General features: G+C 35.7%; 1 protein-coding gene across 2 annotated transcripts in view; it reads right to left on the reverse strand.

Moving 5' to 3' along the window:
• PRIM2 (DNA primase subunit 2) overlaps positions 1-23,015 on the reverse strand; it is a 306,340-nt gene that overhangs the window by 229,784 nt on the left and 53,541 nt on the right. For both annotated transcript variants that reach the window (XM_072832482.1, XM_072832483.1), the window contains exons 6-7: positions 12,719-12,820; positions 10,327-10,464 (exon numbers count right to left, since the gene is read on the reverse strand). In XM_072832482.1, the coding sequence (XP_072688583.1) occupies positions 10,327-10,464; positions 12,719-12,820 (240 nt within the window). The remainder of the gene's footprint in view (positions 1-10,326; positions 10,465-12,718; positions 12,821-23,015) is intronic.

Genomic DNA, 23,015 nt, shown 5'->3' on the forward strand with positions numbered 1-23,015 from the left:
TTTTCCCACAAAATAATTCTTTCCATTAGTTTCACAGCTTCCAACTGTAACATTTTGTTTCCCACAGATCAGTACCATGAGAGAATAAATGGGCTGATATTGGATACTAAAGGTGTAGGTGAAGCATTAGCTGCAGCACTGACTGATTCATCTCAATTGCCTTAAAGAGCTATTAAATAGCCAGGAAGTAATATTAGAAAAGATACAGTAATCAATCCAAAACCCAAGAAAATCAACTAGTTAGACACAAGATAAAATTCTTACATGATTACAAATTAAGTAACCATTCAAGAAAATTTAACCACAATTTAAGAAACTAAACACTGCTTTTTAAAAGAGGATGAAAGATTTAAGAGGATTGTAAGCTCTTTAGAAATAAAAATTACTTTATCAAGTGCCTACAAAGAACATTTTTCCAAAGCAACAAACACACAGCGAGCCAGAAATTTAACTAGTATTCTAAAAATGTGAAAAGGAAATCCTTTCCAAAAAAGGAAAATCTTTACTTTTCTCTGTGACTTTGAGAAAGAGTTGCTTCTTTGCCTGCCATTATTTCCTTGGGAATTTATCAAAGTCCTCCTTTCTATATCAAACTTAGAAGTTTGTAAATAATATTTTCTGAAAGTCAGTGTTTTTAATCTGTACCAGTAGCTTCTAATGGTGAATAGCACAAAGAGAAAGTGAAGTTAATCACACTCTGCAAGAAAAAAGAAAAATTGCTTCAAAGAAATTCAGCTACAATTTAAGAAGCTGTCCCATTTTTCAAAACCAAACAAAGTATATTTTGCTGCTTCATGACACGGAGTAGAGTATATGCAAAGCCATGCTCAGCTGTAGGCCCTTCTGGGTTCTCCACTACCAAACCACTCTCTCCTGTGTGATCTCAGAGAATCTCATGGCCTCACCTCCTCCTCCCCAGAAATCAGGACTGCTAAATCCAACTTCATAGTTGCCATCTCCAACTGTATGACTAATAAGCACCTCCCACTTGATACAGTCAAAACAGAACTCTTGGCTTTATCTTACATACTTCTCTCACAGGCCTCCCCATCATGGTAAAAGGCATCACCCTCTAATCAATGATTTAAGCCAAAAGTCTAACCTGTGTAACAGAGTGGTCCAGAATAGAGACACTGAAGCCAGGTCACATGGATTCAAATCCTTCCTCTGCTCCTCACTACCTATACAGAGATGCTATAAGCCACAGAGTAATAACAGCATCCACTTGATAGGGTTACCATGAAGATTATATATGTTAATTCATATAAAGCATTTAGAAATGTACTTGGCAAATATTAAATTCAGTTCTAGCTATCATTAATTTCTTGATTCTTCTTTTTCTCTCACACCCAGTCTATCATGTCAGGCATTCTTCAAAAACATAATTGAAATCCATGGACTTCTCTCAGTTATTATCACCACAATCACCCATTCTAAGCCGCCATCTAGACAACTAGTCCTCATGCTTCCATTCTTTCTTACCTTTCAGTGTTTTTCAAGCAGCAGCCACAGAAATCCATTTAAAACTTAAATCAGATCATACTACTCCCTCATTCAAAACCATCCAAAGGTTTTCCACTACATTAGGTTAAAAATCAAACTCTCCACCCTGGTTTATTCAAAGTGCTGTATCTAAGTCATTGCAGGCTCATCTTGTATCACCCTCTACTGGCTCACTATACTCCAGTCACACTGGCCTTTTTTATTTTGCAAAAATGCCAAGATTCTCACCTGCCTGAAACACACTTTTCCTCTGTATTTGTTCCACTGGCTCCTTCATGTTAGATATAATAGTTATTATTTATTTCCTTCGTAAGTGTCTACCTCCACTACAATACAAGATTTAAAAAAAAAAAAAAATCTCATCTATCTTGTTAAGTATTGTGTCCCGGGCAGCCCCGGTGGTGCAGCGGTTTAGCGCCGCCTGCAGCCCAGGGCGTGATCTGGAGACCCTGGATCGAGTCCCAAGTCGGGCTCTCTGCATGGAGCCTGCTTCTCCTTCTGCCTGTTTCTCTGCCGCTCTCTCTCTCTCTCTCTCTCTCTCTCTGCATCTTTATGAATAAATAAATAAAATCTTAAAAAAAAAAAAAAAGTATTGTGTCCCTAGTACCCAAAACAATATGTGGGTGAACAAAAAGTTATTTAAAAAAAAATAAAATTATGCTGAGTGAAGTAAGTCAGTCGGAGAAGGACAAACATTATATGTTCTCATTCATTTGGGGAATATAAATAATAGTGAAAGGGAATATAAGGGAAGGGAGAAGAAACGTGTGGGAAATATCAGAAGGGAGACAGAACGTAAAGACTGCTAACTCTGGGAAACGAACTAGGGGTGGTAGAAGGGGAGGAGGGCGGGGGGTGGGAGTGAATGGGTGACGGGCACTGGGGATTATTCAGTATGTTAGTAAATTGAACACCAATAAAAAAAAAAAAATAAACCATTAACTAAAAGAACTGGCCAAAGCTTCTAAAATTGTTATGTGAGGCAAAGAAATGTATCTTTCCCTCATTCTTTTCCCTAACTGGTTATTAATTTATTGCAACTCAGCTCCTAATTCAAACTTTTGCTTATTCTGTAATTGGATCCTAATATAATTTTTAGTATTTCCTCAGTTTTTAAAAATCTATATCCCCAGTAATATAACTCCTTATAAAGATACAGTTATCATCAAAAGATCTAAAATTACAATTAGAGGGATCCCTGGGTGGCGCAGCAGTTTGGCGCCTGCCTGTGGCGCAGGGCGCGATCCTGGAGACCCGGGACCGAATCCCATGTCGGGCTCCCGGTGCATGGAGCCTGCTTCTCCCTCTGCCTATGTCTCTGCCTCTCTCTCTCTCTCTCTGTGACTATCATAAATAAATAAAAATTTAAAAAATAAAATAAAATAAAATAAAATTACAATTAGAAAACCTGAAATCCAGTTATGGCTCCAGCAACTCCTAGGCAACACAACCCTGAACCAATTAGCCTCTTGGAGCTACATTTTCCTCATTATATAATGTAGACAAGTCCCTGTCCATCTCAGAGGTCTGTGGTGAAGTCCAATGAGGTAGCGAACAGTAAAGTATAACCAAGTAGAAACGAGTATTATCCATCAGCTCAAGAAAACTGCACTGGGCACTTGCTCTCTGGGCTAGATGCTATACTAAGTAACAAATTTTTAGTTAAAACAAGAATCCCTACTCTCAAAGAGGTTACATTTTAGTTGAGGAAAAACACATAATGAGAATGATTTCATCATAGTTTGGTGGTGCTATGGGAGTACAAAGAAGATATAGTTAGCACAATTTGGGGGCTTACAGGCAGCTTCCTAGGAGACTGGGGCCATGGCTAACTCTCAAAGGATCAGTAGGAGAGAAGAGTTCTTATCAAATAAGAAGGTAATGACCATTTACATGTCCTAGAGCATGTTCAAAAGCCAAACTAGTTACTGGATCATAAAACCCACATGATCACAAGTTAAGAACAAGTTTTCAAGTATCATCTCAGGTAAAACTCTTCTATCAACTTAGACTTCCCCCAGTGCCATTTATTTCATCCTTACTCCTAATTAAAATGCCTTTTTCTTCCCCACCTTTAAGTCCATTTTTCTCATCCTACTAGAATATTTCCACTAATAAGGCTGAAATTTTTCCATTACATACTTCAAGGTCAAGATCTTCTCCACTAGAAAAAAATTAAAATTAAAAAATATATATAAACTTTCCCCAATGAAAAGAATGGTAATAAAGAGACATGGCAATAGGTTTAGATTTCTCCTTTACCATAGCCCTAAGGGAAATTCCTTCCCTTCCTTCAGGCTCCCCTGCACAACTGTCAGGAGGGGTTCCCCAGTATATACTCCACCCACTCTCCTGCATAACAAAGCAAGCAAGCTCTCTGAACCACCTCTCAACCAGACACTGTCCTAACCCACCCTTGAGAAAGCCAAGCACTGCCTAAAACAAGTCATTGTTCCTCTTCTATATTCCAAAGACATGAGGCCTGAGACCTCTACAACCCACCAGCAATCACGACAAATTCATCAAAAGTAAGTCAGATTCCACTAACGTGGACATATTTTACAATTCCACTTCTAGGAATGTGTTTCCCAAAAATGTCGTAGAAAGTTCAGAGCAGCTGTACTAATAATAACCAGAAAAAGAAAACAAAACCTAAATGTCTATCAACCACGTAATGGATAAATAAATTGTCAATAATTCAATCAGAATTGAGATAAATCAAAATCATGTGTCACCTAACAGAATGTAATAAAAAACATGCCATCACTTTTATGATATTCCTGCTCAAGATGTATAATTTGAATCTTAATATGCAGAAACATCAAACAAAACCCAACAAAGAGATTCTACAAAATAACTAGCCTATTTTCTTCAAAAGTAATAAAGTCATGAAAGACTAACAGAAACCAAGAATCTGCTCCAGACTAAAGGAGACTATAAAGATATCACTAAGTAACACATGTGATAAGATTGGATCATTCTGAAATAAAGGACATGATTGAGACAACTAATGAAACTTGAATGGGGTCTGAGGATTAGCTGGCATTTGTGTATTGATGCTAACTTACTTATTTTCAAAGGTGAACTGTGGTTATGTAAGAGAACATCTTTGTTTATAGGAATTACAACCTAAAGTACTGAGGGTAATGAGACATCAGGTGGCTGTAGCAAAAGGCTACGTTTTTTATTTGCAACTTTTTTGTAAGTATGTTATTTCAAAATTGTAAAACATTAACATTTTTTATTTGCAACTTTTTTGTAAGTATGTTATTTCAAAATTGTAAAACATTAACATTACTTTGTTTTTGTTTTATTTTGTTTTAAGAAGCATGGCCCCCAATTCAGAACTTGAACTCACAACTCTTGAGATCAAGAACCTGAGCTGAGATCAAGAGTATGCCACCCAAGCACCCCTTTAAATTTAGTTACTTTGAAGAGAAGAATGAGCTGGAGGGAAATAAGAAAAAGGAATTCAAAATTCATATGCTGTATTTTTTACCAACAAGGTACAATAGCTTAAATGTAGTTTGCTGAAAAATAAGTATTACTAACTCAGGAACTTAAAGAGTTTGTCTTTAATCTCAGTATATTTAGAGCTTCTATGTTCTGCACAAAACAGTTTATAAAATTCGCCAAAAACTGCGCATCTTTCTCTGCACATTAGACTATTAGGAAGATAAACCAAATAGCAAATATCCATGTGCTCATTTTTATTAGCAAAAAATACTTTCTTTCAGAAGCACCCAAACAACCTCTCACATTTTTCAGCCACATTATTATACCACGTGCATAGATTAACAATTTCGAAAAGAGATGGAAACTACCAAAATCAGCACAGGGGTTGTACCAATATTCCAGATGCTTTCTGAAGTGTATCATGGTATTTTTGGTTGTTGTGGGAACTGGGAGGGCCACTACTGGTATTTAGTAAATGAGAGCTATGGATGCCCAATGTCCTGAAAAGTATGTAGCTGATTCACACAAGTGCTGTCCAAGATGTCAGCAGAGAAAATGGGTAAACAAAATCACTAATAATGGCCAACCAGTAGGCAAACACCAATGTCTGACACAGAGATTTACAGTGGTGAAAGACATTATCTTCATCTGTAAATAGATTATGCTCCAGAGTAAGTCACAGACAACTAAAGAAACTATTTAAAAACATTAACTTTACTGAAGATTTTTTTAAGTCGAAAACCCAGAATTAGGGAAGAAGGAAGAACATTAACAGTTAATAGACACCATTATACTAGGTGTTTTCATAAACTGCCTTATCAATAAAACCAGTTGATAATTTTAGTCTTCCAAAATATTGAAATAATTGAATTACACATGTTTAGGTAACCCCAGTCAGTAATAAGAATTATTTAAACCAGAAAATATTAAAATTTTTAGCTCAAAAGAAAAGATTGGCCTATGAATCTACTCTTCTCAGTGTGTGAGTATACACACCACATCTTTATCCACTCATCTATTGATGGACAATTCCATTATTTTACCTAATTATAAATAATGCTGCAATAAACACAGGAGTGCATATATCTTTTTGAATTACCATTTTCATATTCTTTGTGTAAATACTCAGTAGTGGAATTGCTGGGTCATATGGAAATTCTGTTTTTAATTTTTTGAGGAACCTCCATACTGTTTTCCACAGTGACTGCACCATGCTGAATTCCCAACCAGCAGTGTGCGAGGGTTCCTTTTTCTCCACATCCTTGCCAACACTCCCTGGTTTTTTTGATGTTAGCCATTCTGGCAGGTATGAGGTGATACCTCATTGTGGTTTTGATTTGCATTTCCCTGATAATGAGAGATGTTGGGCATCTTTTCGTGTGTCTTACAGCCACCTGTATGTCTTCTTTGGAAAAATGTTTATTCAGATCCTTTGTCCATTTTTTATTTATTTTATTTATTTATTCATGAGAGACAGAGAGAGACTGAGAGAGAGAGAGAGAATGAGAGAGAGAGGCAGAGGGAGAAGCAGGCTCCATGCAGGGAGCCCGACGTGGGACTTGATCCCGGGTCTTCAGGATCACACCCTGGGCTGAAGGTGGCGCTAAACCGCTGAGCCACCTGGGCTGCCCCCTTTGTCCATTATTTTATCAGACTGATTTTTTTTTTTTTTTTTTTTTTGGTGTTGAGTTCTACTAAGTTCTTAATTCTTAATACATTTAGACATTAACTCCTTATCAGATACATCATTTGCAAATATCTTTTATCATTCAGTAGGCTGTCTTAGTTTTGTTGACGTTTCCTTTGCCACGGAAAAGCTTTTTATTTTGGTGTAGTCCCAACAGGTTGATTTTGCTTTTGTTTCCCATGCCAAAGGAAAGATATCTAGCAAAGTGTTCCTACTGCTGATGTCCAAGAGACTATTAATGTCTATGTTTTCTTCCAGGATATTTATGGCTTCAGGTCTCACATTTAGGTCCTTAATCCATTTTGAGTTTACTTTTGTGTATGGTGTGAGAAAGTGGTCCAGTTTCATTCTTCTGCACGTAGCTGTCCAGTTTTCCCAAAACCATTTATTGAAGAAACCTTTTCCCACTGTATATTCTTACCTTGTCATAGATTAATTGATCACCAAAGTAGGAGTTTGATCACCGAAGTATGAGTTTATTTCTGAACTCTCTATTCTGTTCCATTGATCTGTGTTTCTATTTTTGTGCCAGAACCATTCTGATTACTTCAGCTTTATAATATATCTTAAAATCTGAGATTGTTTTGTTCTTTTTCAAGAGTGCTTTGGCTATTTGGGCTCTTCTGTGGTTCTATACAAATCTTAAGATTATTTGTTTCAGTTCTGTGAAAAACACTTGGTATTTTGATAGGGACTGCATTGTATCTGTAGATTGCTTTGGGCAGTATGGACGTTTTATTGGCTCTCCAACCCAATATTGGCTCTCCCAATAATATTGGCTCTCCCAACCCAAGAACATGGAGTATCTTTCCCTTTGTTAGTGTCATCTTCAATTTCTTTCATCAGTGTTTTATAGTTTGCAATACAGGTCTTTCACTTCCTTGGTTAAGTTTACTTCTAAGCATTGTATTCAATTTACATGTTCTTTTCAAGTACCTTTTTTTGGTACTTGATTCAGAACTTCAAGGTTATGTGATATGGCTCTTTTAAGCTATATTGATTACAGATAGAAGTATAGGCCAATCTTTCCTTTGGAGTTAAAAAGTATATTTTCTGGTATAATTTTTATTACTGCTGGAGTTACCGAATTATGTATAATTCAACTATATCAACAATTCAGGGCAATTATAAACAGAACTGTTTTCTTCATTTCTCTGCTACTTCATTATTAGTGTAGAGAAATGCAAGATTTCTGAATATTAATTGTGTAACCTGTGACTTTACTGAACTCATTTGTCAGTTCTAATAGTTTTTAGTGGAGTCTTTTGGATTTTCTATATATAGTATCATGTCATCTGTAAACAGTGAAAGTTTATCTTCTTCCTTACCGATCTGAATGCCTTTTAATTTTTTTTTTTCTTGTCTGACTGCTGTGTTAAGACTCAGTAATCCATTGGATAAAGACAAGAGAGTGGACATCCTTGACTCTTCCTTTTTATTTTTTTTTAAAGATTTTGTTTATTCACAAGAGACAGAGACAGAGAGAGAGAGAAAGAGAGAGAGGCAAAGACACAGGCAGAGGGGGGAAGCAGGCTCCATGCAGGGAGCCCGATGTGGGACTCAATCCCAGGACTCCAGCATCATGCCCTGAGCCGAAGGCAGGCTCTAAACCGCTGAGCCACTCAGGAATCTCCAACTCCTTCTTGATCTTAGGGGAAAACCTCTCAGTTTTTCACCATGGAGTGTGATGTTAGCTTCGTGTTTTTCACATAGGCCTTTATTATGTTGAGGTAAGTTCCCCCTAAAACTATTTTGTTGAGTTTTTATCATGAATAGATGTTGCACTTTGTCAAGTGCTTTTTCTACATCTACTGAAATGATCATAAGGTGTTTACTCTCTTGTTGATGTGATTTATCACATCGATCAGTTTGTGAATATTGAACCACCCTTGAATGCCTGGTAGAAATCCTTCTTGATCATGGATTTTAATGGATTGTTGGATTCAGTTTACTAATATTTTGTTGAAGATTTCTGCATCTATGTTCATCAGATACTAGCCTATAGTTCTTTTTTGAGGTATATTTTGGTATCAGGGTAATGCTGACCTCATAAAATGAATCTTGAAGTTTTCCCTCACCTTCTAATTTTTGGAATAGTTTGAGAAGAACAAGTATTAACTCTTCTTTAAATATTTGGTAGTATTTGCCTGTGAAGCCATCTGCTCCTGGACTTTTGTTTGTTGGAAGTTTATTGATTACTATTCAATTTCTTTGCTAGTAATCAGTCTGCTCAAATTTTCTTTTTCTTCCTGATTCAGTTTTGGTGGGCTAAATATTTCTAAAAAATCATCTATTTCTTCTTGGCTGTCCAATTTGCTGGAATATAATTTTTCATAATATTCTTTTATAATCCTTTATATTTCTGTGGTGTAAGCTGTTATTTCTTCTCCTTCATTTCTGATTTTATAGGAGTCCTTTTTTTCATAAACTAAAGGATTATCAATTTTATTATCTTTTCAAAGAACCAACTCCTGGTTTCATTGATCTATTATACTTTTTCTTCAGTCTCTATGTCATTTATTTCTATTCTAATCTTTATTATTTCCTTTCTTCTACTGGCTTTGAGCTTTGCTTGTTCTTTTTCCAGCTCCTCTAGGTGTACGGTTAGGTTATTTGTGATCTTCCTTGCTTCTTAAGGAAGGCCTGTATTGCTATTATCCTCCCTCTTAGAACTGCTTTTGCTGCATCTCCAAAATTTTGGCATTGTATTTTCATTTGTTTCCATGTATCATTTGATTTTTTTCTTTGACTTCTTAACCAAGGCCCATTCATTATTTAGCAGCATGTTGTTTAACCTCTACGTATTTGTGCTCTTTCCGAAGTTTTCTTGTGACTGATTTCTAGTTTCATACTTTGTGGTTGCAAAAGAGCATGATAGGAATTCTTTTTGAATTTGCTGAAACTTGTTTTGTGACCTAAGGTGATCTTTCTAAAGAATGTCCCATGTGCACTTGAAAAGAATTTGTATTCTTCTCTTTGGGGATAGAATGTTTCTGAATGTTTCTGTTAGATCCATCTGGTTCACTGTATCAGTCAAAGCTACTGTTTCCTTACTGATTTTCTGTCTGGATGATCAGTTCATTAATGTTAAATGTGGGAGTTCAAACCTACCTAAAACATGTATTTTTAAGATATTATCACTGAAGTGTAACACTTCCAAAAAAACCACTGAAAAGCACTGATCATATTATTTATTCAAACAGCTACCACCACTTTCACTCAGCAGATTATTTATTGCAGCACTACTATATCACCATTTTTATTACTTAATATAAAGACTTTCTTCTACATCACCCTCTACAGATACAAAATACCAATTTAGACAGAAATCTAGGGGTCATACACATCATAGGCAAAAGCAATTGTGAAGGGCCTTATATAATATCATTTCCAAGGAAAAAGGCACAACCTTGAAGACATGACCCACAGAAGCATCCCACAAAATTAATCAGTTCACTATTAGTTTTACTATAAGAAAGAAAAATTAAAAAACTAACGATGGGCAGTAACAAATAAAAACTTAGTGGTTCTATAATTACCAGTACAACATCATAAGTATTCAATTATCACTATAAAAATTAACCTATTTCTTAAGAAGTGCAGGACAAAATTACCAAGAGTATATAATTGAAAATGTGAGTATGTGAAAATAAAGTTCAGAAATAAAGTGAAATACCTACTGCCAATGCCTTGGACAGTTTGGCTCTGAATTCATTCAGGACGATTGCCACAATGTCTCTAAGTGGTACATAAGCAAAGCCACCTTCCAAATAGACTTTCCTTCCTCGGAACAAATCCAGAGCATCAGCAAAAGGGATCTGAATTCACAGTGAAACAGGGAAAATAAGTCAGTACCTATCATGAAATTTTTCTAAATCTTATGTACTAAGTCAAAACAAAATTCTTCCTAGAGAACTTAATCTGTTCCAGCAGATCAAAAAAACAAAAACAAAACAGCTCATATTCCTTAAAACTGAATAATAAATATTGGGAAAATGCCAGTCTAAAAATGTGCTAATTTCAGAGTAGATGCTTTGAAAAATATAAGCCAAGTTCAAATGCATTATTTTTATTCTTTTTTTTATATATTTTTATTCTTAACTCATGAATTTACAAATTATAATCTTCGGGATTTTAAACTCTCAATTCAAGCCATCTAAGCATATTGCATTCCCCTCATATAACATATCCCACAATTTTATTCTGCACCAATTATGTGTATATAATATGTTCAGTGCTGAAAATTACTAGTAAAGTAATTCTAAACTTCTTCATCTGTTTCCATTCTTTCACTAGAAAAATACACTGGACAAGCTAATCTCAACACCAAGAAACGGAAATAATAAATGTTCAGTTCCACTAATGAAGTACTTACCAGTAAATATCATTTGAAAAACATAATACTTCACTTGCATTTTTTAAAATCCTAAGAACTATTCTAAAATTTTAATGATATGAGAATATGGTATGAGTAAACTGAAAATCATCCTCACTCTCCATTATAGTTCTTTTTAAAACTGAAGTAAAAAAATTAGGTGAAAGAAATGATACCCAAACTGCCTAGTCACCCAAGGTTTAAAGAGGAGTTAAATCTACATGCCTAAGTAGCATATAGGTGGCACAGTTGATTAAGTATCCAGCTCTTGGCTTCAGCTCAGGTTGTGAGCTCATGGGTCATGGGATCAAGCCCTGAGTCAGGGTCTGCACTCAATGGAAAGTATGCTTAGACTCTCCCCCTCTGCCATCCCCCAACTCAGGCACTCTCTCTCTCCCTCAAATGAATAATAAACAGATCATTTTTTTTTTTAACAGATTTCTAGGACTACAACACAGTCCTAAAGAAGTTCATCACTTAGTTGAGAAAACAAGACAGACAAACATGGAAAGTCAAACAGCTCTACAGGGTGGTATGTGTATGACACAGCACCAAAGAACAGTCATACAGAACATATTAGAGGAGGAGGAGAGAGGTTTTATTTCAATGATCCAGGCAAGAGGTGGGGATAGTTTGGAAACATAAGTTCTTAGTTCAAACTCTGTGACTGACCAGACTTATGATTTCTATACATTTAGTGAATGCTTCTAAATTTCAGGAGGGAAAGGGAGAGAGATGGAATAAATGGCCCTTAGGGGTTCTTAGCTCTGATATTCCATGATTCTAGCTTATTAAGGTGGCCACAGTGGACATAAAAATGCCCAAGCAGGAGCAAAAAATGGTGTAAAGGCAGAGTAATGGGAAATGTGTGGTGTAGGAAGAATAAATATTGATTACCATATTCTAAGTTTGGGAAACTGACTGAATGATGGCCTAAATGGGAGAAATAGAGCAGCTTAGGAGCTAATTTGAAGCAGGAATTTAAACTACTGGCACTCACCAACAATAACCAGTACATCCTTTTCAAAGGAAATTGTGGGGTTACAGCTATCAAATTTTAAAATTAATTTCCGCTCTTCCCCTTCCCCTTCTGGAATTACTCAGTCCAAAAGCTTTCAGTTTGTTCAAGCAAATTAGCTATCTGTGCTGAGGAAAAGAGGGCAGGCAGCAGAGATGGCCGACTTCAAGATGCCAGCACCTGAGTAGGTCCAAGAAGGTCTTGCCAGAGGAAAGCAAAGAGGCAGACAGTGAAAGAGCGCAAATGGAGTAAGAAAGAGCCTAGGTGAGGAAGACAGTCTAAGCATGGCATCAGGGCTCAAGAGTGGTGAAAAAGGCTATCACACAGAGCAGTGATCCAGAATAAGGTGTTAAAGCCCAACGGGTGAAGAGAATATCCCTGCAGGGGCAGCTCAGCTTGGTGTGGAAGCCTAAATATTGTGAGGAGAGTATTCCTTTAAGAAAATGGCCTGCTTTGGTGGGGTCAGAGTCCAAACAAGGTTAGAAGGGTATGTAGGCTATGTAGGACAGCCCAGCACAGGATGTTAGCACACACCCTCAGGGGGGTGAAGATGAATTCTACACAGCAAAGGGAGAAGCTGTAGTGGCCAGATGCCATATGACTGGGTTAAATACATATGCATATAAAGCTCAACATTATATTTAACAAAACCTAGGAAGTATTTTAAAAGTTTACATACCTTATAAACTGACTCCGAATCCAAATCCAACTTAGACCCACACAAACTGGGTGATGAAGCAAGAATCTCCTGTTCTCGGAGACTCTTCTCATCATCGCTTATCTGAAAGGAAATATATTTTATATTGTTTAAAAAATTAAAGTTCTGTAAAACAAAGAAATTAAAAGTCTTCATTCAGTTCCAATAAAATACTTTCCTGTTCTAGTAAGGATTCTTCACTTTTATAAAAATGTTAAAATCCTGGTATCTCAAATCATTACTATAATTAAGAAAGCCAAAATATGAAAGAAAAGTTAATTTCAATAAACTTACAAATTTCTGCTCTGCCAATTTCTGAGAACATATACCAAAAGAACAATAACAACAACAACAACAAAACACACAAAAGGCATTGCAGTAGGAAAGAAATTATAATAAAAACTCAGGTTAATATAAACTAAAAAGGACCATAATCTAATTTATTAAAATACGTATTTGCAATTAAAAGTGGTTTAACTATTTCTAAATTTTCTAGCCATATAAAACAACTTCAAACTTAAAACATCAGCTTTTCTATAGGAATGCCTATAGATCTACTATCTCAGACCGATTACATCTTTAAAAATAAAAAGATTGATCTGACTAGAAAAAATTTCAAAATTCTACAGAGAAAAAGAAAAAAAATCTGTAAATGAAGATAAAGTATAAAATAAACACTGAGAATATATTTATATCATTTAATACCCAGGTTACTCTCAAAAAAAAAAAAAACCCCAGGTAGTAGTAGGATGTACATACTAGTAATCTAAAAGCAAAACAATGGGGATCCCTGGGTGGCGCAGCGGTTTGGCGCCTGCCTTTGGCCCAGGGCGCGATCCTGGAGACCCAGGATTGAATCCCACGTCGGGCTCCCGGTGCATGGAGCCTGCACTCCCTCTGCCTGTGTCTTTGCCTCTCTCTCTCTCTGTGACTATCATAAATTTTAAAAAAATAAATAAATAAAAATAAAAATAAAATAAAAAAAATAAAAGCAAAACAATGGACAATAATCACATAAGTGACAAAAATAAAAATAAATTAAAAGTCTACTCTTTTCTAATTGTCAAGATAATCAACAGCCATTGTAGCTTTCCTGATCACTTTTATAGTATTCTACATTAGCTGGGATTGGCTAGGTTATGGTGCAATAACAAATTTTAAAACTTTTAGTGGCTTAACAAAAATAATGGTATTTTCTGCTTTTCTGCATGTCCACGTGGGCAGTGAAGCAGCAGCAGCAGGAAGGAGGAATGTTTCACCACCAGTGCTTCTCACCAAGCAACCAGATAGCTTAGGGAGGCTCCAATCTCCTACATGATAGAAGGAACATGAATGGCAAACTGGTTCTTCCTAAGAGTTACACAGGTCAATTCCACTCACATGTCATTGACAAAAGCATATCATATAAGCATGCTATTTTCAAAGGAGCCAAGAAGTAGAATTCTACTTTGCCAGAAAAAAGAGAACCCAAATTTACTTGTGAACAGTATCAATGATTACTGCAATCCATTCTCCTAGTCACCAATTTACAGTTAACTGAACTTATGCTACAAAATACATTCACTCCTATCACAATTGAGACAATCTAAAAGTTCTATAAAGTAATGGGCATTAATCTCAAAGTTCAGCCAGCATCTGTGGATAATGCTTGATAGTCCCTATATTAGAAGACGATAAAGCTCTTGTTAAAGATAAAGTACCCTCTCCACTTACACACACACACCCACACACACACACACACCACATACACTCAATTAATAGTGTGATAACAGTGGCAGAATGACCATGGTAAACATTCCTATTTAGAAAAGGGCAGGTGGGGGCGCCTGGGTGGCTCAGTTGGTTACGAGTCTGCCTTCGCCTCAGATCATGATCCCAGGGTCCTGGGATTGAGTCCAGCATCTGGCTCGCTGCTCATTGGGGAGGCTACTTTTCCCTTTCCCAGACTCCCTCATTCCCTCTGCCCCTCCCCCAGCTCGTGCACATGCTCTCTCAAATAAACAGTCAGTCAATAAATAAATAAATAAATAAATAAATAAATAAAAGCATCTTCTTTAAAGCACAGATTAATATATATAAACTCAAGTTCAAATGAAAGTGGAGTATCTAACAAGAGATCCCACTGCTCAAATGTCATCTGTGAAATCCCAAGCCCTGAACTTTTAAGGTGGTCTCCGAGTCAAATACCCCAGACACCTGGTAGAAGCAAACTCAAATCTTTTCTCTGAAGTAAAGCACATTCCAGTATACCTCAAAGGATTCCTACAAACTCATCCTCAAATACAATATCAAGCATACTGTATTTTATAATAAAGTCCACATTAAAATATCACTTCATGAGCAAAAACAAGAAAAAAAGACTGAAAGTGTACAGATAACAACTATGCTATTATCTGTATGTTAAAAGGCAAATGTGATGATAGTTGTATGAATGGGAAACTATAAAAAGTGACTTGTGAAAAAGAGAAACAGACAAGATGGGATCCCTGGGTGGCGCAGCGGTTTGGCGCCTGCCTTTGGCCCAGGGCGCGATCCTGGAGACCCAGGATCGAATCCCACGTCGGGCTCCCGGTGCATGGAGCCTGCTTCTCCCTCTGCCTGTGTCTCTGCCTCTCTCTCTTTCTCTCTCTGTGACTATCATTAAAAAAAAAAAAAAAAAAGAGAGAGAAACAGACAAGAAACTCAAGAACAGAAATTTAAAAGTCAGTGGAATCATCAAAAAATGCCTTAAACAGGATGCCTTGGTGGCTCAGTGGTTAAGTGTCTGCCTTTGGCTCAGCGCGTGATCCTGGAGGATCACGTCCCACATAGGGTTCCCTGCATGGAGCCTGCTTCTCCCTCTGCCTCTCTCTCTCTCTCATGAATAAATAAAATCTTTTTTTAAAAAATGCCTTAAACAACGCCCTACTCTCTAGGACACTGAAGGACTTAGGCAGGTGTGAACCAGAAGTTTATCAGCCTTCATGTGAATCTGAAACCCAGTATCTAATTATCTAGTGGGCCAGGAATCTCGGGTTTTGGATTTAAATTAAAATTATCCTGAACTAAAAAAAAAAAAAAAAGAAATTTATTCTGAACTAGCACTTCCTATAGGTCCATGAAAGAAACAAGTGAAAACCCTTTGGGAGAAAGAAATAATCCTCCTACATCTCAATATAGTCTTCCAAATAACTGCCCACACATCTCCAGCACACAAAATAACAAAACACACAGAAATGAGACTCCATAAATGAGAATCAGATAGATAAGACCATAAAACAGGTAAAGACTGAAAAATAAAATTGTCATTATTCACAGATTATATGATTAGTATTCTTAGAAACTCAGGAAATATGCACAAATAATTAGACCTACTGACCTAATTAAATAAGATTTCTGAATATAAGGTCAAATACAGAAAAACCATTTGTATTCCCATATGTCAGCAGCCAGGTTCAATAATGGATTTTTTTTAAGGCTCCCATCACAAGATTAAAACTATCAAATACTTGGGAATAAATCTAACAAAAGATGTGCAAGGCCTCCACAAAGAAACTATAAAACCTTCCTGAGGGAAACTGGAGAAAACTAAAATAACAGAGAGATATGCCACAAACACGTGCCAGATCAAATATTACAAATGTACCAATTCTTCTCAAATTGACGTATAGATTCAATACACTCTTAAACAAAATCAGAATAGCTTCTTCATCTGTGTGTGTGCATTTACAAGTTGATTTTAAATGTATATGTATATGCAAAGGATCAAAAATAATAGCCAAGACAAATGAAATAATTTTAGAGGAGCACCTGGGTGGCTCAGTCGGTTCAGTGTCCGACTCTTAAACTCAGCTCAGGCCTTGATCTTGGGGTCATGAGTTCAAGTCCCAAGTTGAGCTCCATACTGAGTGTGGAGCCTACTTAAAAAAATAATAATAAAAATTAGAAAAAACATAATCCAACAGAAAAATAAGTAAAAAACATGAACAGGCATTTTACAAATGAGAAAATTTAAAGGCTGAATAAATATATGAACCTTAACCTCCTTAGTCATCAAGTAAGTACAACTTAAAACTATAGTGGAAAAACTCCACAATATAACACTACACAACAATCAGAATGATTAATCTATATACATTGGGGGACAAAAATGTTGGTGAAAGTGTGGAGGAACTGGAGCTCTTATATATTGTTGGTATAAATGGTCCACTTTTTCCACTTTCAGCACTTTCTTTTCTTTTTTTCTTTTCTTTCAGCACTTTCTTATAAAACTAAGGATATCTGCCCTATGACTCAAAAATCCCACTCCCAGGAATTTACCCAAGAAAAATAAAAATATATGACCACAAAAGGGACTTACTTGATCCCATTTATATAAAGTTCTAGAACAGGCAAAATTTAATGTGGTAGAAAAAGATTTGAATAGTGGCTGCCTTTTGGAGAACAGGAACAGGGATTTTCTGGAGCATGAGGAAACTCTCAGGGCTGATAGTAACATTCTGTACCTTGGTAAGTTTGAGCTGCACACGTTTATGCATTTGTCAGAACTCATGAATGGTACACTTAAAGAGTTGTGCATTTCATTGTATGTAAGCTTTACCTTAAATGAAGATAACTGTTAACCAATATTGAACTCTAGCTTTTTTTCTGTGCTGACAGTGCTCTTGCGAACATGGTGAATCCTCCTAAAACCCACTGGAACTTCTGCAAGAAGTATGGTAAGCACCAACCTCACAAAGTGACACAGTACAAGAAAGGCAGAGAGTCTCTTTATGCTCAGGGAAAGCAGCATCATGACAGGAAGCAAAGTGGCTAGGGTGGGCAGACTAAAAGCTGATTTTCCAGGAAAAGGCTAAAACTACAAAGATTGTGCTGAGGCTTGAATGTGTTGAGCCCAACTGCAGATCTACGAGAATGCTATAAGAGATGCAAGCGTTCTGAACTGGGAAGAGATAAGAAACAAAAGGGTAATTGATCCAGTTCTAAGCTTCATACTTTGTTGTATTATGAAGACAATAAAAGCTTGAGGTTATATTCAGACAAGCATTGAATTCTAGGTAAGGATATGCAGGCTGTAGTATCTATTTGGTGGGAACTATACTGATTTCCATAACTTACTTTGAAAGGACAGCTATAGGAATAGAAATAATAATACAAACATGGTAAACTGTAAGTTGTAGAATCTATGTACTGAGTACATACAGATATTCACTGTAAGATTCTTTCAACTTTTCTGTATGCTTGAAACTTTTCCATTATAACTGGAGGCAAAATGACACAATGAAGATACTATTATACACTCATTCGAACTAAAATTTAGTTGAGACAATACAGATGAGAGTATAGAGCAATGGGACTCTCATAACCTACTGACAGGAGTACAAATTTGTATGAACATTTTAGAAAATCTGGCATTATCTCATAAGTTGAAAGTAAACATATCCCATGACCTGGCAATATTTCTCCTTAAGTATATATACTAGAGCAGAGATAAGAAAACTTGTTCTAGGGTCACCTGGGTAGCTCAGGGGTTGAGCCTTTGGCCCAGGGCATGATCCTGGAGTCCCTGGATCGAGTTCCACATCTGGCTCCCTGCATGGAGCCTACTTCTCCCTCTGCCTGTGTCTCTTACCTTGTGTGTCTCTCATGAATAAATAAATAAAATTTTAAAAAATAAAATAAAGATTCTTCTTAAAAAAAAAAAAAAAAGAAAACTTGTCCTAGAAAAGGCCCAACAGTTAAAATTTTAGACTTTGCAAGCCACAAGGTCTCTTTCACAAGTATATATTTTGTTGTTATGTCAAGAAAATAGCCATATGTAAATAAATGGATATGGCTATATTAATACAATATATTTATAGACTCTGAAGCTTACATTTCTCATAATAATTTTCCTTTGATAACACATGTTATTCTTTTAATTTTTTTCAACTACTTAAAAATGTAAAAATCAATCTTCACTCACAAGTTATGCAAAAATAGATAGCAAAGAGAATTTAGCAGAAGGGCCATACTTTGCTAAGCCCTACCTACCCTAGAGCAACAGATTATATTTACCTAGAACGTTTGTTAAAATACAAACTGCTACTCTCCATTCCTAGAGGTTGATTCATAATCTCTGGAACAGGTCCCAAAAACATACATCCCTAACAAGTTCCCAAGTGATGGGAATGTTCCAGTTATCAGACCACTGTCCTAAAGAAGCATAAATACAAAGAAATATGAATAAGTACTATTCATAAAATCAAAAAGCAACGTTATTCACAACAGCCAAAACTAAAAACCCAAAAATGCATCAAAAGCAGAATAAATGTAGCATATCCATAGTATAGACTATGGCATAGCAACAAAAATAAACTTCACCTGATAGGCATATCTTAAAAACATATTAGCACAATAATCCAGCTATAAAATAAAACATCTCATTGTTCCACTTAGATAAAGTTTTGTGTTAATAAGGAAATTTATACTGTTTAGGAATGAATATTAAGGTGGTCAACTCAAAGGAAAAAGATAAGGAAGCGATTACCACAAAGTCAGACAGATTCCAGTGGTTTCCTCTGAGGGAGAGAGGAGACAACTGGTTGAGAAAGAGCATAAGAAGTGTGAAGAGTACTAATAATGCTTTATTACTGGATAACAGACTTAATAATAACCCATTAAACTGTATGTTTTTGTTTGATATATTTTTCTAGATATGTGTTATACTTCTTACTTTTTAAAACATTTTAAAAGTAAAAAAAGAACTATTATAATAAAATACAATTCAATCAGTAAAATTATTAAAATTATGAATATTTATGATTACTCTGATAGAAAGATATCCATGAAATTCTGTTAAGGTAAAAATAAAGTAATACAATTAGATGAGAGCAAATTAAAACAAATCTTTAAGAGATTCCATGTCTGGGTTTGTGTATACGTTTGTATGTGGGGGGAAGTTTAGATCAAGTAAAATTGTGTAACTCTGGATAAAGGGATTACAGATCATTTTTATTTTCTTCCTATTATTAAATTTATTCCTTACATATCTCATGAGTGTTATTAGAATGGAGTTTTTTATTTCAATTTCTAATTGTTCAATGCTTTCTTGCACATCCTTTTTACTTTGTTCTTTTACTTCAAAATTAAAGAAACCACTGGCTAGATTAAGTATAAAAGTGATGCTACAGAATCACCACTTTTGGCATGCCAAATGATTTCTATATTTACCCAAATCTGTTGAATCTAAGATTAATGCTGCTTAACTACTAATATTAGTTAAGCTTCTCTTTTTCTTTATTTCCCTGAAAGGTAAAAGTCCAGCATATTTTGAAAACTTCCTTTAAAGGAAATCTTATCGAGAAGGATATTATGTTGCAGAAATTAGAAAAAAAAAAAAACACTCTGTTGAAGTGAGGCTAGGCCCAAAGGATACCCATCCAACCCATCATCACTCCATCCCCCACTACTGTTGCCCATTTCTAAAGGGCACAGGCAGAAAAAGCCTAAAAAATAGTTAAGGATATGCACAAATCATACTATGAAAAGAATGATGGCACTACTACTGACATAGAATCACTGGCTGGTGGACAACTATCTCACCACTGTGTAATGGCTTAAAATGTCTGCTCACCAGCTGTTATATGAAAGTCAAAATACAGCAAAGAGATGGGCAGTCTAGGTGTGTGCAGCAGTAAACTATTAAAAAGCCAATGGGGTTGAGACCCATGCATACAATCTAGTAGTTACACTAGTTTATACTATCTCATGTAATCACACCAACAACCCTACAAGGTAAATATTATAATTTTAATTTTACAGCTAATTAATAGAAATAGAAATGAAATTGGATTTCCAACTAAGATTGAGTTCACAAGGCCATAGTCTCCAAATAAACAAAGTAATACTCTAGAAGAGAGTTGTACATGTAACATCAAGAGAGAGTCAACAATTAAAATTTTCAACGCAATTGTTTTTTGGTAATGAACAGGATAAAAATACAGAAACTAAAAATGTAATATAACTAGATGTCACAGTAAATTTTATAAGTAAAAAATTTAAAGAACATCATTGCACAAATTAAACAGCACAAATCGACACTCATTCTACAGTGCTGTAAGTTTAGCAATAGTAAATATTTTCCTAACATCAGATTATTCTGCTTCAGCATTTGTTTTGTTCATATATATCTCTGCCTATTTAATTGACTATCTACCTTATCCTTTGCACTCCATAAGGGAAATGCTTTTAAACTTAAATGCACAACCAGATAGATACACACTGTAGAGCAAAGGTAGCTACATTTTAGACCAGTTTTAGAGTCAAACTGTAATTCTCACACAGCAACTAATAAAGTAAGAAACTAATCAAGAAGATATGGATGAAAGGAGAAGAAATATTAACATCCTCATTGAAGTTTTTATTATTTTTAAGTGAATTTCCAATTGGAAATAGAAAAAGTTAATACAAAAATGTATTTTGAATTTGCCTAATGAATACTTATTTGATTTTTTTTTTTTTTTTTTATGATAGTCACAGAGAGAGAGAGAGAGAGAATGGCAGAGACACAGGCAGAGGGAGAAGCAGGCTCCATGCACCGGGAGCCCGACGTGGAATTCGATCCCGGGTCTCCAGGATCGCACCCTGGGCCAAAGGCAGGCGCTAAACCGCTGCGCCACTCAGGGGTCCCACTTATTTGAATTTAAATAAAATTCTAACATACATGCCTGTTCTCCCCACCACTAAGATAATCACAACTGAATGCATACACTGTTTTTTACCCAAATAGTTTTGACTGAATTGCCTGACAAAACTGAAGTTCAGGTATGCTACTCCACCATGGCCCTTTGATAATCACTAATTATAGCAACAAATACTCCAAATACTCTTTGGGGTTCGAACTAAACAAATCTCACAGCAATATATAATGCTAATACTTCTCCAGAGTAATATAGTATCTCCTCTTTCCCTATACTCAGCTCAAATATTTGTATTAACAATACCAAAGGTGTTTAGAAGCAATTAACTACTTACCTAGTAAATATCAGGGAAGCAGTGGAAGCACACCTTAATGGTCATACAATGTAATAAGTTATAACTTTACTTATTCAAATAGTCTTTCACCTTAGAATTAAGACTAAATTTTTTTTATTCAAAAATTTCTAAATACTATAGAGTATTAAAGAACCTAATAAAGAGGCACCTGGCTGGCTCAGTCGGTAGAGTATGCTACTCTTGATCTCAGGTTCATGAGTTCAAGTCCCACACTGGGTGTAGAGCTTACTTTAAAAAAATAATAATGTAATTAGATTTTCTTTCATCGAAATGCACCCTCCCAGGGGTGTCTGGGTGGCACGGTCAGTTAAGCATCTGACTCTTGGTTTCAGCTCAGGTCATGATCTCAGGGTGGTGAGCCTGAGCCCTACCTTGGGCCCCGCACTCAGTGCAGAATCCGCTCAAGATTCTTTTCCCTCCCCTTTTGCTCCTCCCTCTGCTATGCTCACACAAGCTCACTCTCTCTCTAAAATAAATAAAATCTTCAAAAAACTTTTTCTAATTAAAAAAAAAGAAAGAAATGTACCCTCCCAAAAAATAGAGAAAAAAAAATGCCTACTCTTGCTTAGATTAGAAATAATGAATAAAATTCTAAGGAATTCAATGTATTTCTAAATCACTCACCCTAAATAACCAGGTGCATTCCAAATGACAAGGCACTCTATCTAAAATTCATGTCAGAGCTCGTCTTATAGCCTTTCAGTAAATAGTTTTTCCTTTGTGAATTAAAAAGTTCATCCATTTGTCACACACATTCTAAATCTTCATTTATCAATTTAGTTATAACCAAAATTTAAATGGCCAAAGTAAGAAAACTCACCAAAAAATACAGGATGACTTTACAAAACTTAATTAATATAAACTGCTACTGACTTGATTATTTTAAATACCTTAAATAGCCTTGGGTATTCTCTTCTGTTTTCTGTATAAAAACTACTGGGAAAATATGAGCACATTTCATTTCCTCCAACTCCCTTAATGAAGTTACCTACTGCATGCCTAGAAAATACCCACCCTCTAAAAGAGCAAGACAAGATTAAATGGCTTCTTGCTTCTACTAATGTAAGAGAGTAAAAACAGATATAGTGAAACAATTATAAAAGCAGAGTAAGACAGTGGAAAATATATAGTCTTTAAGGCAAAAGCCTGAGTTCAAATCTGAGGTTAATTAACCTCTTCACACCTCAGTTTCTTAACCAGTAAAATTTAAAAAATAATACCATTTCACATAGCTTTTAAATAAAATAAAATATGAAAGGTGCCT

This window comes from Canis lupus, chromosome 7, assembly GCF_048164855.1.
Source record: "Canis lupus baileyi chromosome 7, mCanLup2.hap1, whole genome shotgun sequence".
In the NCBI taxonomy this organism is placed as follows: domain Eukaryota; kingdom Metazoa; phylum Chordata; class Mammalia; order Carnivora; family Canidae; genus Canis; species Canis lupus.